The sequence below is a fragment of the Clytia hemisphaerica genome, unplaced genomic scaffold (genome assembly GCF_902728285.1).
Source record: "Clytia hemisphaerica strain Z4C2 unplaced genomic scaffold, Clytia hemisphaerica genome assembly, whole genome shotgun sequence".
Classification (NCBI taxonomy): domain Eukaryota; kingdom Metazoa; phylum Cnidaria; class Hydrozoa; order Leptothecata; family Clytiidae; genus Clytia; species Clytia hemisphaerica.
This window is the reverse complement of record NW_027103463.1, coordinates 72,978-86,953: the sequence shown is the minus strand read 5'-3', so window position 1 is coordinate 86,953 and position 13,976 is coordinate 72,978. Positions and strand designations below refer to the sequence as shown.

General features: G+C 35.7%; 2 protein-coding genes across 3 annotated transcripts; both read right to left on the bottom strand.

The window, feature by feature from the left end:
* Window positions 1-1,612: 1,612 nt before the first annotated feature.
* LOC136798266 (elongation factor 1-alpha-like) lies at window positions 1,613-4,627 on the bottom strand. The gene is made up of 3 exons (XM_067054846.1): window positions 4,161-4,627; window positions 2,369-2,982; window positions 1,613-2,160 (listed from the first exon to the last, which is right to left on the bottom strand). Exons 1-3 carry the CDS (start codon window positions 4,597-4,599, stop codon window positions 1,801-1,803), a joined length of 1,413 nt encoding a protein of 470 aa, XP_066910947.1. The 5' UTR covers window positions 4,600-4,627; the 3' UTR covers window positions 1,613-1,800.
* Window positions 4,628-5,516: 889 nt separating this feature from the next.
* On the bottom strand, window positions 5,517-13,865 carry LOC136798263 (WD repeat-containing protein 48-like). 2 transcript variants are annotated; one of them, XM_067054842.1, is made up of 18 exons: window positions 13,624-13,865; window positions 13,422-13,497; window positions 13,097-13,309; window positions 12,871-12,959; window positions 12,607-12,708; window positions 11,454-11,678; window positions 10,928-10,999; window positions 10,636-10,723; window positions 10,370-10,467; window positions 10,103-10,210; window positions 9,743-9,836; window positions 9,633-9,653; window positions 9,244-9,351; window positions 8,433-8,467; window positions 7,633-7,812; window positions 7,224-7,297; window positions 6,885-7,056; window positions 5,517-5,973 (listed from the first exon to the last, which is right to left on the bottom strand). In XM_067054842.1, exons 1-18 carry the CDS (start codon window positions 13,807-13,809, stop codon window positions 5,881-5,883), a joined length of 2,034 nt encoding a protein of 677 aa, XP_066910943.1. In that variant the 5' UTR covers window positions 13,810-13,865; the 3' UTR covers window positions 5,517-5,880. The 2 variants fall into 2 exon arrangements, with proteins under 2 accessions (XP_066910943.1, XP_066910944.1); XM_067054843.1 differs by lacking the exon at window positions 9,633-9,653.
* Window positions 13,866-13,976: the final 111 nt, after the last annotated feature.

Sequence of the window (13,976 nt, the reverse complement as noted above, 5' to 3'; positions counted from 1 at the left end):
AATCCAAATATTCAATGAAAGAAAGTTGAAGTGCTAAAAAAGCAATTCCCGCCCGAACTATAAATTTTAAAAAACGTTAAAATACGCACTAAAATCTCACTCAATATTACTCGAACATGATTGTCTGAGAAACTAAATAATGCTTAAAGGGATGATCAGATGGTCTGAGATATTTTGCCTGTAGATAGCTTCTAGGATTTTAGGAAAAACCTCTAAATTTGTCGGTGTATTTATTTTCTTAACCCAAGTTATGCCAATTTGAAATCTCGGAAAATGGGACTTTTCAGGGACTTTTCACATTTTTTCTATTGTTTTCAAGCAAATAAGTACACCGAAAAATTAAGAGGTTTTTCCTAAAATCCTAGAAGCTATCTGTAGGCAAAATATCACAAACCATCTGATTATCCCTTTAATCTCAACTTTTAAGATCAAAAATGGTTGGAGTTTTCAATTTTTCAGACAATCATGGACAAAGAGGATTTCCCTGCGAAATTTTTAACACCACAAATGACTTATAATTTAAGTGCGTTAAAATACAGTTGGAAAGTTGAGTTTTAACATGAGACTTAAGACGACCATAAGAGCTCAGGATTTAAAAGCTCAAAGCCACCAAATTAAAAATCAAAATATTCAATGTAAGAAAGTTGAAAGTGCTAAATTAGCAATTCTCGCCCGCGAACTTTTAAAAATAAAAACATTTCTGTTCATTTAAGTTTAAATTCTGAATTGAATAACGTTAACATGCTGTAAACTCTCAATATATTTCGACCATGATTGTACGTCCACGTTTTTGGGGCTTCAAAACTGCGTTTTATTTAATGACCACTATGTATAAATTTTATAAAACAAATTTTTGCCCAAATTTCCAAACTATGGTCCAAATTTTGTATTAATATCTTGAGATCTTGAGAAATCGCAAAAATTGCATACCTACGTTTTCGTGGCTATTAGAAAAAGCTACCTATCTTTAAGTGATTGAAAAGATCGTTGAATTGAAAATTTTGGAAAAAGAACTTTCGCAAAATAAAGTAGAAATGTGAAAGTTTTGCAGGCAGAAATAATTTTTGTAAAACCTCTTTTCCTAGAGGACTTGAGAGAATTTTTAGATTTGATCGACATTCTGGGGGGACGGGCCAAGTTGTAGTGTTCAAGACTGCAGTATCTCTATTGTATTATCTTTCCCAAAAGTTGTTTTACAAAAGCTATGATTGCAACAATATTTTTTAATCACCCAAATGCAGGTTTGCGACCCCTAAAATATAGGTTTCTTTAAATCCAAATTTGGATTATAGTGAAGTAAACAGAAAAACCTGTTTACACATTCTCCTTATCCAATAAATGTACCGGCTGACTGGCATAAAATTGATCGTTTTACGTTGAAGAATTTGAGTTTTTTATACGCAAAGCCAAGAAACAAAATTTCAAAAAGGCAGAAATAGCAATTTTTAGCGGCTGACGTCAGTAAAAATTTTACTTCGGAAACAATTCTTGTCGAATGTGGTGTATCTTGTCAAAATTCTATGATTAACGCTTTACTCAATAAGAAGATATCACACTTTGAAAGAAATTTTCATCCATTTTCTACACAAAAATGAAGAGAATCCAAAGATGGTGATTTTCTACACAAAAATACTGTTTTTGAGATAAGTCATTCTGAAATAATAAAACACGCGTAAAATCGTTCTTTTCTCAAAAACTGACTGATATCCTACGAAAATGTTTTCTATGGAATTTGATTGTTCGATAAACATTTTGATTGAATGCAACAACAACATGAAGTAGTTTGTTGGAAAATAAACATCATTTCTTTTTGCTGGCTTTCGTGGCAGATTTGGTGGATTTTCCGTCGGCTTTCTCCTTCTTACTGACGGCTTTGATAACTCCGACAGCCACTGTTTGTCGCATGTCACGAACGGCAAATCTACCCAGGGGTGCATAATCACTGAAAGATTCGACGACCATGGGTTTCGAAGGAACTAACTCGATCATGGCTGCATCACCTGATTTCACCATCTTTGGATTTTCTTCCAAAACTTTTCCTGAACGACGATCGATTTTCTGTTGGAGAACGGCAAATTTGCAAGCGACGTGAGCCGTATGACAATCAAGAACAGGTTGGTATCCTGCATGAATTTCTCCTGGATGGTTCAAAATGATCACCTATGAATGAACAAATGAGAACAATTTTGAATTCTAAATACTGTACTGGTGTTGTTATGTGGATTGTAAAGAAATTCATATGCCAGAGGTGACACTCGTTATCATGAACATGTCGCAATATTGAGAAGTTGTTTTTTTAATCTAATTTTTTCGAGCACATGTAAATGTTATTTAAATTGGTCTGGAAAAGGAAAAATTGAAGTCTTACTTGAGCAGTGAAGTTTTCGACGCCCTTAGCTGGATCATTTTTGCTATCAGAAGCAACCATACCACGTTTGATTTCTTTTACTGAAACATTTTTCACGTTGAAACCCACATTATCACCAGGGACAGCTTCAGTTAGCGATTCGTGATGCATTTCTACCGATTTCACTTCTGTTGATAAGCCTGCAGGTGCAAAAGTCACCACCATTCCTGGCTTCATGACACCAGTTTCGACGCGACCGACGGGAACGGTGCCAATACCTCCGATTTTGTAAACATCTTGTAATGGTAAACGGAGTGGTTTGGAAACAGGGCGTTTGGGTGGTTGAATGGCGTCCAAAGCTTCCAATAAAGTTTTGCCACTTTCTTTAAATGGTTTCTTCTCTTCTGTTGTTCCTTCAGTTGTCCAACCTTTATACCAAGACATATTTGTCGAGGATTCGATCATGTTGTCTCCATGCCAACCAGAAATGGGAACTATGGCAACGGCTTTGGGGTTGTAACCGACTTTCTTGACGTAGGTACCAATCTCTTTCGAGATTTCTTTGAATCTTGTTTCACTGTAGGGCGGTTCAGTGTTGTCGATCTTGTTCACGCCCACAATCAGCTGCTTCACGCCTGAAAAATTATAAAAAATTCAGAAATATAGCGCATTAGTTGTCTACTTGGTTTAAGGGCTCTGACCATAGTGAATTTTTCATAATTGCTGTGTTTAAAATGTGTTTTCTGACTGATGTAACCAACAAAACTATGGCACGTTATACATTTTCTGTTAGACAAACTATTCCTGAATCAGAAAATTCAAAAATTGCATTGAAAAAAATTGATGAAGAAGAAAATGAAGACTTTTGCGAGGAAGAGTATTTCAACTTTGAAGAGCTTAGTTTCGGCGAAGAAAAAACATTTTGAAAACTTTTTCGCAGTAGATGGTGTATCTTTAACTGAACAATAAAAATTTGTGCGGAAAATTTTTGTAAATGCTTCTTTGTCTCGAAATCTTCAAAATAGTGGTTTTTCATCAATTTTTCATCTGGATTTTGCTTAAAAAAACAGTCATAACTTTTGACACATCTTTTTAGAAAATTTTTCCGCAAAATTTAAGATAGTTCAATTCTTTGCGGATAGTGTAAAGAAATTTTGAAACAAAAAAGGTTAATTACCCATTAAAACTAAGCACTTTTTGTAAAAGAGGGTGAAGCAACATATTATTAACATCTTTTTAAAGTTCATAACGTCATTTTTGCAATTAAATTCTTAATTACTCTTAAGGGATTCGATTAAAAAGCAATTTATAAAGGCAATTATTTGTTAAAAGTGTTAAGGAACCTGAAATATAACTTTTATGTTCAAATACCAAAATCAATTTTTGGACTATGGTCAGAGCCCTTAAGTCAGGCTTTTAAAATGAATAACGCACTTTCCACGAAAATTACAGGGGTCTTTACTACATACATAAATCGTTCTTTGTTGAGCTGCCTCAGAAGGGGGTATACATCGAATTTGTTCACTTTCAATATCAATATTCTTTTCATAAATTTTAGAACCACAATTCTCGTACTTTTGCCTTTCATTTTGCAATATGATTATACCAATAAAAATCAGCCGAGATAATTAATTGGACGTAACTCACGTAAATCACGAAGAACAAGTAATTCAACATAGAAATGCGCTAAATTAAGCCCCCTTCCACATGCTTTGGAATAGCTTGAGAACTATTAAACCATTTCTAAATGAAACATTTGCCCAAAGTTTAAGGCTACACTTTTCCTTCTACAAATTTCCCAAAAAAATCTTACCCAGAGTGTAGGCGAGTAGCGCATGTTCTCGGGTTTGTCCATTCTTAGATATACCAGCTTCAAATTCACCGGTAGACGAAGCCACGATAAGAACCGCACAGTCAGCTTGTGATGTACCAGTGATCATATTCTTGATGAAATCTCGATGTCCTGGAGCGTCAATGATAGTAATTTCATATTTGTTGGAGAAAAATTTCCAGAGCGCAATATCGATGGTGATACCGCGTTCTCTTTCTGCTTTCAATTTATCCAAAACCCAAGCATATTTGAAAGATCCTTTACCCATTTCTTGAGCTTCTTTTTCAAACTTTTCGATAGCTCTTTTATCGATTCCTCCACATTTATAAATGAGATGACCAGTGGATGTAGATTTTCCAGAATCGACATGTCCAATGACCACGATGCTCAAGTGAGTTTTGATCTTCTTTTCCAATGGCATATTGAGAAATCAAATGTGTTCTAAACTGAAATAAAAATAAAAGTTTTAAGATAAGATAAGGTGAATGAAATGAAGGTTTGGGCTGATGATCAAAAACTGTAGAAGAATTAAGGAAGGTTCAAACAATCCACCCATTAAAATCTTAGGTAATAAACAACACTTTAGGTTCAATGCGAACAAAGATGTATATGTTTTCAAATATTTAGTGCTTCGAGAAATAATCTGTAGAAGTGAAAAAAAATTATAAGCTTATAATTCAAAGTTTAATCCTTAACTAAAAATACCAGCAAGATATCAAAAATAGATGCATTCAAACTGGAAACAAATTTCAGGATGTGGTTAGGTTAGGATAAAATTTAAATGAAGCTTCACCACCTCTCGATCTATCAAAAAATAAATCGCAAAGCTTACCTCCAAAAAAGTCGTCCAACTTCTTATTGCCGCTTGCTTGCAATCTCAAATGATGAATGTATTATTTTGATCTGTAAAAATCAATTAATACGATAAAATTGCTCTCCTTCGTCGAGACGAAGCACTCATTACAATGTTAAGTAGTAAAAGAAATGCACAAGGGTTGAGCGATGCAATTCAATTCCTCTCTTGTGGGTTATTTTTGTTTCCCTTGGGAATTAAAAATCGATCGAGAAGGTTTATACCCTCGTAGAGTACGTAAATACAAACTTACGACACAGTTTAACGATACAAATTAGACTTACATTAAAAAAGGACAAGAATGAAAAGAAGGCTCATCAAGACAAACCAAGGCATTCATTTGAAGTTGAGGTATCCAAAATTTTGAAATGCGATCTCCAACCTTTTACTATTGTCCGTAAAAAGACTTAAAAGTCATTTAAAAATTCTAAAATCTTTACCCTCAACTTTTACACTTCGGGGACAATCCAAATAGTTGCCAAGTTCACTCAAGAATTTAAAGAAAGTTATTTACCAAAAAATTTTCCCTTTTTCTTTCGTTACCTTACGATAAATTAATTCTAAATTTACTATTTACAAAAGTTCGACGGAATATATACGAGAATTTTCCACTATTCGCCAGTATTCCATGCAAAGTGATTGTAATGTTCTGATGTAATAATTTTCGTTGTCTAATCTCCGGAAGGACACCAACTGTAACCGCTTGCCAGCCAAACGTTCACAATGCTTTGTGTGGAAGCTCTGACTTGCGTATATCTTTACAATAGCGTTCGATGGACGTGCTGTAACATGGAACTCGCCTAACAGCACATTCTGTTCTGGAGTATGAGTATAGGTTTGTCAGCTTGTTCACTTAGAAATTTTATACTGCAAGACCAAATCAGAACTACTTTTCCAGATGAAACTTCGTATCGTCCTCAAATCCATTTTTGGGTCCAAGTACTGAATCAAAAAATACAAAAAGCGATCAGAAATAAAAAATTAAGTGGAAAATGATAAACACGCAGATTGTTCCAAATCTTTTTTCAAATTTGAATTTTTTACTCGTAGATTTTCCTGACTTAAAAGACCGCAAGTTCGTTTTCTGAATATGATGAGGTGAAATCGTTTTCTTGAAACATGGACCAACTTTTTATGACAGTCAACTTGACTTGACTTGACCGATGAACATGAAAACGAATGGACAATTATTGGAATGATAAAAATTATTCAAAAAGTACACACACAGATGAAATTCTGCACTGCAGCGTTGTAAAATATATTGCAAACTTAACTTAAAAATTGTGAATAATTATTTTGTGACTTACAAGTTCAAGCTCTATCAATCATTTTAGCTAAGCAATTCAAAAAATAATTTTATGACGGAATACTGTCGGATTTTCGGACCAAATTTGAAGTACAGGCGACAACGAAGCTCGCTTCAAAGGCACAATAGTATTTTCGGCAGGGCGGCCGGGAAGATATTTTATGGAAAATCGGACTTCCTTACATTTTAGATATTGCATTTTGCACTAGTGTGCAAAATTTCATGACAAATAGACAAGCGCAACTCGTGAAATTAAATCAGTTTCATTGAAGATTGAACCATGCTAAATCGTGGCCATTCTTATAAATAAACGGCGATTTACAGCATATTTCCGTCATTTTCGGCAGGAAAAAAAATTTCCTCGAAAGTCGAGCTCGGTCATATTTTTGGCATTACTATTTTGCACCTTTGTGCCAAAAATCTGAAAAAACTAACGGGTCAATCTCGAGAAAAGCTTGTAACAGACGGACGAACGAACGAACAAAAGTTAATTTATAGGACCTTCAGGTAGGTCCAAAAATCGAAAACATTGAAGATGAATCTTTACCATATCATTGCAATGAATTTCGACTTTGGACTCCGCCAGGGCGGACAGTTCTTCGGGCGGCATCTTTTCACTGTTGTTGGAGTTGTTTCCATTATCTGAGAGAACGATCTTCTCATACACATGTTCCATCACCTTCTTCACGTGGATCATATCACTTGCCGTCAACCGATCCCTAACAAGGCCAAGAACAAAGGAAAGCAGTAGAAAAAATGTTATGAAATAGTTTTGAGAATCCGAACTGTAAGTATCATTAATTGAAGAGGAGTAAAACAACAACGAAGAAGCACCAATATTTACACTTTCCCTCTCAACTAGCCATAGAGATACATAAACTCATACCGTTTGTTGTTCTTGGAGCCATTACTCAAAGGTACCAAAAGAAAAGTGATCTTGGTGAACTTCGGCGATGCTTTCTATAAAAGAATGACTTGTTTAGCCTAGGGTCTCAACAAAAACTTCAAGTTTATGAAAAATTTTAAACCGTTTTACACAAAGTTTACACAAAGTTTACACAAAGTTTGCACAAATTTCAATTTATACGAAGGTATGGAAATACAAGGTTAAGCAAAAAATCAAAAGACTCTTTCTGAGTCGAATTTGATACTCGAAACCAGTAATTTTCTCGTCAATTCGTGCCCCAGAACGAACGTTTTTCAAGCGTGAAACTTTTGACTGGAGATGAGCTGTTAATCAGCAGTTCCAGTAAGAATATAAATCAAGCATCAGTTATGAAAGAAATGTTGGTCACCTTGACGACCACTTCATGGACCCATGGAGGAACAGTTTCAGAAAGTATGGCACATTCGTTTTCACCGACAGCATCTCCCACAAGCAAACGGAAGTACGTCCGCCCGCATCCTCCGCCCTCACCGAAGACTAAAGGCGTGTGCGATGGCAATGAAAAGAAACCATTGCATGGTGACGATTTCTAGAGGAGAAGCAAAAGAAATCATTTAAATTACCAATTACTCTCAGGTGCTTAATAAACAGGTCCTCTCGTTTGTTAACTTTTCGATTTTCTCAAACCTTATAAGGTATCCTTTCGTTTATCAATATTTTCAAATTCCAAAGAAAAATACCTTGTTCTGCTCTAAATCGACTGTTTTCAGACTTATTTACTTCACTTTTTAGGTATTCAATAGTATAAATTTCCGGTGCGCAGCATTTTTTGAAAAATGTGTGAAAATTTGCAACTATTTTTTTGAAATCCAAAAACTGGTATGAAAGCTTGAGAGTTAAACAAAAGTTTTTGGCACCATTAGAAAGGTAATTTTATACTCTCTCAAAAAGCATTCTGTTTACGACCTTTTAAATTAAGTGATAAGGAATTATATAGCCTTGAGTCTGGAAAATGGTATTTAGACCAATTTTGAGCTAAAATACACGTCTTTCGGGTTGAAGGGTCGAGACTCCCCTCGTTTATTTACGGCAGGAACGAAAAGTAATTCATTCAAGTTGACTTATTTGTTAAAATAAAAGAGCATGACAGTAAATGAAACAAATAGGACTTTCTTGTGGAGACTTGACAAATTGTAAAAGAGAACTCACCGAGCCGATATCAGAATGAACATCTGGTCCTGGAGCTGAAATAGTGAAAGCAAACAAATTATAAGACCCAAACCTTAAAATCCCAAATGAAAGAGGGAACAGGATTTAATAGAAATCATGCACTGTTTTTCTGTAGACTAGTAAAATAGTCGTTGAAAACAGACCCATAGAAAATCAAGCTCCAAATAAAAAGAATCCAAGGGGTGAAGTTGCGTCTCTTTTCTGAATTTCAACGATTAGAAGCTACTTCCCTCAAAAAAACGTTGTTTAATTTTACAACTTTTTTTAGGTTTTTGAGAATCCATCCAACTTTTTCAACTAAATGATATTTCATAGTAACATTACATACAGAAATCTGTATGTCTATCTTTACGATTTTAGGTGAATAAAAAAAGGCGTTGGAAGTAGCTTCTAGTCGGTTATTTTCCTTTTCTCTCACACACGCTGAATATTTAATTGTAAGGTTTTAAGTACAAACCGACTAGTTTACTAGTCTATGGTTTTTGTAAAGAAGAGCTTTGCAGCGTGTTTTTTGATCAGTATTAGTTTACAATCAACCACCTTAAGTTTCCATACATGCAGGTTGGTTTTAAGAATTTAGTCAATTTAGTATATTTCGGACTTGTCTGTCGCTTCTTCTGGATTTGGCCATGATTGGTGATGTGTAGTGTTACAAGAACTTTTTACGAGACAGCTACTCAGAAGCCTAAATTTCAGTTTAATAACACAAGCAACATTTTAGCTCCTACTTGATAAGCACAGTTTGAAATTCGTTTAGAAGCGAAAATAAATTGAATACAAAATGGAATACCGAGTGTTTCTTCATTGGTGCCAGGAGACGCTTCGTCAGCTACTGGTGTATATTGACTCTCCGGCCAATGTGCCAACAATGCACGTAATAATAATACTCCGTAATTAACTATAAGAAGAATAAGCAGTGTGGTGTATTCAATGAGAGAGGGGGTAAAGGTTGGAAACTTTATTTCGGCATATTACGTCCCTCTAAAATGACAAGAAAAAAATGAAAAATGGGAAATCTTTCCACTGGCTAACCAAAATAAATATGTTACGTTAATTCTTTAGAGTTCATGTTCATGGTTTAGAAAAGGAAATATATCAATTGCTGTTTCAAATTTGAACATTATCTAGTTGGCCAAGAACACTTCCAGCCGATCGCTCTCGAAATGAATAATGTCTTACTGAATCTGCTGTCACCGATCACTGAAACGAAAAGAGAAGGTTTTAAATATTTAATTTACATGTAGCAAACACAACGATGATAGGCGAGAGAATACCAGGGGGAAACGCACCTTTCTTAGGGTCTTCCATGGGAAGTGCAGGAACATCTTCAGTGACCATCCAACTGGAGAAGCAATCCGATTCATCCAACGTCACATTTAACATCTGAAAAGATGATAAGAAGATAAGTAAAATTATTGCATTCCTTCAGGGAAGATAGACCAACTGTACTTTGGAGGGTTGCACTGTAACCCTTGATCCAAGGAAGATATGGAAAATCTGACAACAACGTTAGTAGGCAAGCAGAGGCAAGACCTTTTGATGATATCCCACGAGTTATAATTCAGACTCGGTGTAACGTGAAAAGAATCAGATAGGCAAATATCTCTATACGGGAAAACATCATAGTATAGGCAGAAGAAGCAACTTACTCCAGTTTTGGCATCAACGGTGAACCAGTTGGGAACATGAACCATTTCTTTTCGTTTCATGCATTCATCTTCATAATTGATCTTTCCGAAATCCGTCAATTTTACCGCCTGCAAAAGAAAGTAGAAGACCCGAGGAATGTTTTTTACTTAAGTTAGCCTCAAAAAACTCAACAACACAAACAAAACTATAAAATGATACATCTTGGAACCATTATCATTCCATCATGAAAATTTTGTGATGGTCAGCAAAGATAACCCATTGCTCACCTTGAGGACGTCCCACAGAGCGACATTGTCATTAGAATCTTTGGTCAACACATATCTTTTGTTGCTGCATGTATGGATTTGCCTGATACCAGTGCTCCCTACGCAGAAGAAATACAAAACATTTTCTGTGTACATTAGAACAAATAAAGAACTTTTCCTTAAATATATATTAAAGGACAATCCAGGACAAAAATAGGAAAAAAAATAGACCTAGTACAAACTCCACACATATAGTCTGTTTCAAATAAAGAAAATTCCGAGGATACCTTTGATGGTTTTACATGGTTTTTCGACGAGAGGTTTTGATGATTCCAAATCAATATCGTCCAACAATACTGGAGGATTACCAACTGGCTGAAAATGAATGCATGCAGGCTAACTTTAAAGCTTTAAAGAAAATAAATTGTACTATTCGGTGGTTTACTTCGATACAGTGTTCAAATCATTTGATGCTTTTTCTTTGTTCTTTACGTATAAAATATCAAGTAAGTTGGGTGGAGAGAAGATCAAAGTAGTAGGTAAAAGTGAAAATGAAAAGCGAAATAAAGTTCTGTATACCCAGCAGTTGAGATGGGAGTTAGTGGTGGCTACCCACAGCATGGATTGCGGTTGACTGTGCACCAACTTCATCTAGTGAAACAAGAGAAGATTTCGTGTATAAGACTTTTATCGTAGCTATTAGCTAATGACTGTATTGTAGCAAATTTTGGCTAATTTGGGCATCTAATGGTCTTTTGGATGATAAATCAAGTCACCGAGTAAAAAAGAAGAATATTCATTATGGTTCCCTTTTAACCTTTTGTTGTTTTTGTTTGGAAACTTCGCAAAATGACAAGCCCGTGATTGCTCGTCCACTTCACTCCTACTTTCACTTCATTAAGATCAAAATCATCAAAAATTGACAGAGGAAAACTTCGATGTTAAAAAATCTTCGGACTACCAAAGACTAGTGCTAGTGATGGAAAACCCGATTTATTGCATTTTTCAAGGGTTCATATGCCAGTGAACGATGTTGATAAGTGAACTCCATACTGAAGTTCAAAACAGATAGAAGGAGAAAAGAGAACATGGTCGACAGGCTTACCGAGAGAACAGGATGCGATTCTTCAAACAAAAAGGTGGGATTCTCATCCATGTTCAGATCAGTGTAAAAGATACGTTTATCCTTGCCACTCGAATAGAAGTAATTGAAGTTGTCGTCGGCGATCAATGACCACACACCCGCATCGTGAAATTTGTAGGTTGCTATGCAACGCTGTTGACCGATCGACCATAAACGTACCGTACCGTCGGAACTACCCGATAAACACTACAAATCGAAAAGCAGGGTTTAAACAGTCATTAATATATAGTCCCCCAAGTTTTGCAAGATAAGGCTTATGTGTTCTCCCTGGAAATCAAAGAAATGAAGCAATTTTTCCTGGAGTCGGTTATCATAACTGATAGTGAATGTTGTCAAAATATATCTAACAGCCTCGTTATCAGATATTCTATAGGCATCTCCATGACCTGAAGAAATGTACTTTAGGTGTACAAAATTTCGCGAGGACGAAAAATTGCGAAATTCACGACATTTACTTTCGAATTTAACGGAAAAATATATCTGTCGCGAGCATAAACTTTCGCGAATCAAGACGTAAAATTGAGAATTTTCACATGAAAAAATGGCTTAGAGGGACAAATACTTCTTGGATTGGCTTGAAACATTTGTCCTTTGACTTATTAATCTTTTAGCAATCTAAAAAGTGTCATAAAAGTTACATTTTATTCATAGTTTGAAGTTTTACAGATTTTCTATTTCGTCAAAAAATTGTCGCGAGCATAAACTTTCGCGAATGACCCTTGAAAGAAATTTTACAGACATTTACTTTCGCGAAAGTTTGTACGCCTAAAGTAGGAGCCAGGACGGCTGCGCCCGAAGCAGCCCGAAGGAAGAAATTTATGAAATGATACTCCAGAATCTAAATTAAAAGCTATTCTGAACGTAAAAAGGACATTTCCCCGATTATTCCTGAATTTTCTAAAAGGCCGTAATTTTTCAGTGCTTTTGCTCTGCCGTAAGGATTGACTTTTGACTGATTGACTGATTTCTCTTCTCAAATACTTCAACAAGTCAGTTATTTAGACGTTTGTATAGTTGAAGATCAGGAATAAAAAATCTGTGAAATAAAGTTGCAAAAAGGCTAGATGTGAAAGCATGACGTCTTGATATATCATAATATATTATTGTCGCTCACCTCAGTTCCATCTGCTTTCAAGATGACCGATTTGACGTTATCACCATGCCCTTTCAATTTCATCGTTTTGGCACACGTTCTGGGGTCCCATATGCGAAGCACCTATTATAAAAAACACGTATGGAGCTCTTTTTATGATCACAGGCACAAGACATCACCTATTTCCGTCTGTTAAAAATGTCAAGAGCACTTCGTTTTATAAAATATGCAACCCTCAGAGTTCAAGCTTGCGTGTGCAAGACAACGAAAAGAGAAAATATATACCTTTTCAGTTGAACCAGAAACAAGAATTGTTCCAGCGGCGTTCATGGCGATGCTGTAAATGGATTCTTTTTGTCCAGTTAATGAAGATGCTATGAAGAAATGGAATGTGAAAGAGTTGGTAATTTCACAATCAGATGTGAGGAAAGTTAACTCTCGACAGATAAAATGGAATCGTTTTCCATTACTAACTAACTAATATGAAGAATTTCTTTATAGGCTAACTTACTGATGACAGTATTGTTTGTGGCAGTAAGAGCAGTCAGCACGTTCACATCCCATAAGAAGATTTGTTTATCGAATCCACCGCTTGCTACGAGTTCTCGATCTTTAGCGTACGCTAATGCTTTGACGTAATCTTTATGCGTTCGTAGCGTGGACATACAAAAGCCACCGTACGCGTCCCACACTTTGACCGTGGTGTCTGAAGACGCAGATAAGACTGAAAGAGAGAGAAAGTAAGTTAGGATATAACTGTAGCCGCTGCTGTCAGAAGAGCAACACTTGAATTGTGGAAAACATTGCGTGTGAAATATAAAACAAACATGACTTACGAGTTCGTCCATCACGACACAAGACCAAATCATTTACCCAATCAGTGTGGTGTTCAAACGAATGGAGGAAATGATTCTATGAGAGGAAAATACAATGTTCGCGATCAATGAGGTACTTTTAAAAGAATATTTTCGGATATTATAAAAGTTGGTGGATACTTAAAGTTAAACATGTACGTTGAAACAAAGTCAAAACACTCACTTTTTCCACATCAGGATTCCAGCATCTTATGATGGAGTCGCGACCAGCCGTGAACAACCGATTGACTTTGTTATCGAATTGCAAAGCATTAATGCCCAACCGATTTTGCGGTTCGAATTCATCACGAAGTGTGTAAGAGACGACGATTTTCCTTTTAGCAACATAGCCACTTCTATTTGTTGTCATTCTGTATTTTCATGTTTGGTTCTGTGTTTTTGTTTGTTTCTTTTTTTTATTTCAGCTAGTGCGAGAAATGGAAGAAAGTTGGTAGCACAACGAGAAATGGAAGAAAGTTGGTAGCACAACTTCAATGTCAAAGGTATTGGGCAGTGATAATTAGAAATAGACAAAAA